We start from the raw sequence: 3,328 nt of genomic DNA on the forward strand, positions 1-3,328 counted from the left end.
AAAAAGACCAACGGGATACATGTATCTAAATCATCTGCAGGTCTGAAAACATTTCTACGTGTACAAATGAAATTTAAGTGCACAATTTCATGAAGAGGATACTTGCTGAACGAAAAAACAGCTTGCTTCGAACTGTACTTGTTGATCAAAGGATAATCGCAAACGTTGACCACAAATCAGTGTTTGGAAGTACATGAATCAACTTCAACAAAAAAATATTCCACACCCAAGCACCTTGAATAAGTCTGTTATTAATTCTTTACTTTTTTTTGGAATGCAAATAGTGGCAAAATTTACCGAGCAGGAAATGTGCATTGTTGCTCACGATATAGCTTATGGTCAATAATTTGATAAACTACTGCATGCCGGTGAATTGGCATATTTTCGTCCTTTCTGATGTATTGGAAAGGTTGCAAATCTTTCTCAATTACACTACATAAACAATAAATGAAAATTCCATTAGCACCAGAAGACATCAAACAGCATCCCCTTTGAAAACAGCTAAAAAGTGCTGAAATAAAACTCTGTCACATACCTTTCAAAACAATGAGCGGCACTTTCTGGGCAAGTCTCATTATACTTAAAACGTGATCTTCGAATTTCTGATAAGTAGTGCATCCACTTTTCTATTAATATTAGAAATCAAATTTCAGACGTTAAACAAAGTGTGTATCTGAAATCAGAAGATGAAATACTTCTCTCAACATATTCGCTGTTTGAACTGCTTTCACTTAACAGACAAACATCTTTATGAAAAAGTATGCTATCCTGACAACGGTTTTCTGCCAATGTGCAGCAAAAGATCAGAATGAAAGAACACACAAGAAATTTCATCGCAACGTGTAAGTTTGATAAATTTAAAACAATAACATGGCTAATGTAAAAAAATAATGTTTCAGAAATTTAAAATTAATTGCCAGACAGCTAGTTACAGTACTTTGATTTTCAAGATCAAAAAATGTTGGCTGCGATGGTTGATATAACCTGGATTGAAATTAAAAAAATTGTATATAATTTGGTTAAAGGTGGAGGGATTGGGTTGGTGAACTTTTATTTTCCAAAGTTTTAATAATGTGCCATCAATGTTTGCTCTTCATGTGCAGTAATGCTCACCGTTCATTTATCAGTAGAAATGAGTGAAGTGGAAATTTTCTGTGTTTACTGTGTTAAATTTTAAGTGACTGAAAACTGAAATATTTAAGTAAAAGAGAGTATTATAAAAGTTTTCTATTAATAAGGTGAACTGAACTTGCATACAAATAATCTTTTCTACAGTGTCGTGTAAAATGTAAATGGTAGTTGAATTGCAACACAAGTACATTTGATGAAATTTATACGCTATTACAAATTGAAAATTAATTTATTCGACTTATGGTAAAGTATTTTACTGTTTTGTTGTACTATTAATTTGTTAATTTTTGGTTTGTCGTGAAAACAATTCAGTTCTTTCCTTCAGTTTTTTGTTATCTGTGATTAAAAACTGTTTTATGATATGTTATTTATGAAAGTTTTCTATACTTTCATATTTTTGGATCAAACGTTCTATGCTTAACATTTGCATGAATTTACTAATATACTTGCTGGAATTTCATGACTACTTTCCTTTTTCATTGCGTAATTCCAGGTGTAACCTGAAATCAACTGTATCAAGCAAACAGCGAGGTACTGCAATATAATTTTATTGGATTTGGAAGGAAATTTGGTGTTTAGGTATACTACAGTGAAGCTATGTTGTACTAGTGAAGATACAAAAGACAGGACGCAAAACTGAAGACAAAAGGAATGTGTGATGGAACGATGCATTGCATACCAGCGCCTAAACAGGTAACATTGTAATATAATATTCAGAGACGATTTGATAAATGCAACATACAACCGATGCACAAGATGGATCTGGTCTTGGGTCTGATGAGTTCAGTGAACATATTTTATTTTCAACTGCCTATTTTACTTTTATTTTTTGTGCTTTGTTGAATACTAACATTCCTTTCTTTTGCTTCCAATACGTTTTGCAAACCACGCGACACGCTTTTCTATTATAGCAAATAGCAAGAACAATACTATCCAATTGCAGCAACAACAACAACAGCACTGATCTAAAAACAGGCGATTTACTTCCAAAAAAGACTGAACCAAATCTAATTGCGGTATTTCTTGATTTTTTCAATTTGTTTGCTTTTCAGTCATTTCATTCACTTCTGTTGAATTACCATAATCTGCTATAACACTTGTATTACTTTATCAGTGTTCTACTTCTTAAAATTTACATGCGCGATTAATTGTTTGCCCAAATCAACCTATGTCTAATAAACGGTAGATACATGGTCGCGCGAGGTAGCGGTTATTGTAGCACATAGTGCAAGATGGTTTGTATAGTGCAAGTGCAAGCTAGTACAATTTAATGATGGGAGAATATAAAATTAAAATTTCTGGAAAAATAAAAGAACCTGTCCATCATGTGAATAATTATGACACAAAGTTCTTATCAGAAAAAATTAGAAAAAACAGCAACGAACATGCTGCCACTGTATCTCCCTGTGTCATGTTGTGATATCGCATCATTTTTTCTGAAAATTTATTTTTAGAATACCTATTAAAAGAACAATATATAAACGACTACATATAAGTAGCTGGAATTTGAAGCACTGGTTATGAAAGTAAAGCACTTCAAATGAATCTTTTTTTGGGAAAACATAATTTCGTTATCTGTTTTATCATTCTCATCTTTGTATATCATAGCACACTTTCTATTCAATTGAAATTGATGCTCAGTTGGGAAAGTTACGTTGAACACAAGGCGACAATATAAGTTGCAGAAACATTGCCATCAAATCGAACTCCATTTATAGAACATTCAAATAAACTGTAATAGTGCAAAAAGCAACTCGGTTTGAAATGAGGATAAAATCTTCCATTCGTTAGTTCCCTACTAGGTTATTTCATTTATTCGACCAGTAGAATAGAATTTCTCAAAATGTAGCTGTCAACATTTATTAATACGCGACTATCGTATGACTTGGATATGTATGATATCATGAGAAAAACAATCATTTCATTGATTTCTATGCTGTTTCATGATCTTAATTATTCATTGAGCTTCTCAACGATACCAAGAATGCAGTTGTTTGAATCAGTTTTTGTTCAGGTCATCATACTCAATTGACGCTTATGCAAATGGCTTTGAATGTTGTTTTTTGTCAAAATGATTGTTTGCAAAAAGGGAAAAATAAAATAAAATAAAGTGTGACAAACTTATTCACCCATGCATGGCATTTACTCTAATCTTTCAAGATATTTGCATGTAAGCTCAGTAGTACAAAGGCCTGCC

At 32.3% G+C, this 3,328-nt stretch overlaps 1 protein-coding gene across 1 annotated transcript; it reads right to left on the bottom strand.

Moving 5' to 3' along the window:
- Nucleotides 1-1,548: 1,548 nt before the first annotated feature.
- On the bottom strand, nt 1,549-2,843 carry Tsp_12750 (hypothetical protein). The gene is made up of 6 exons (XM_003367720.1): nt 2,786-2,843; nt 2,507-2,567; nt 2,313-2,388; nt 1,952-2,033; nt 1,874-1,905; nt 1,549-1,665 (listed from the first exon to the last, which is right to left on the bottom strand). Exons 1-6 carry the CDS (start codon nt 2,841-2,843, stop codon nt 1,549-1,551), a joined length of 426 nt encoding a protein of 141 aa, XP_003367768.1.
- Nucleotides 2,844-3,328: the final 485 nt, after the last annotated feature.

This window comes from Trichinella spiralis, assembly GCF_000181795.1.
Source record: "Trichinella spiralis strain ISS 195 chromosome Unknown Scfld3795, whole genome shotgun sequence".
Classification (NCBI taxonomy): Eukaryota; Metazoa; Nematoda; class Enoplea; order Trichinellida; family Trichinellidae; genus Trichinella; species Trichinella spiralis.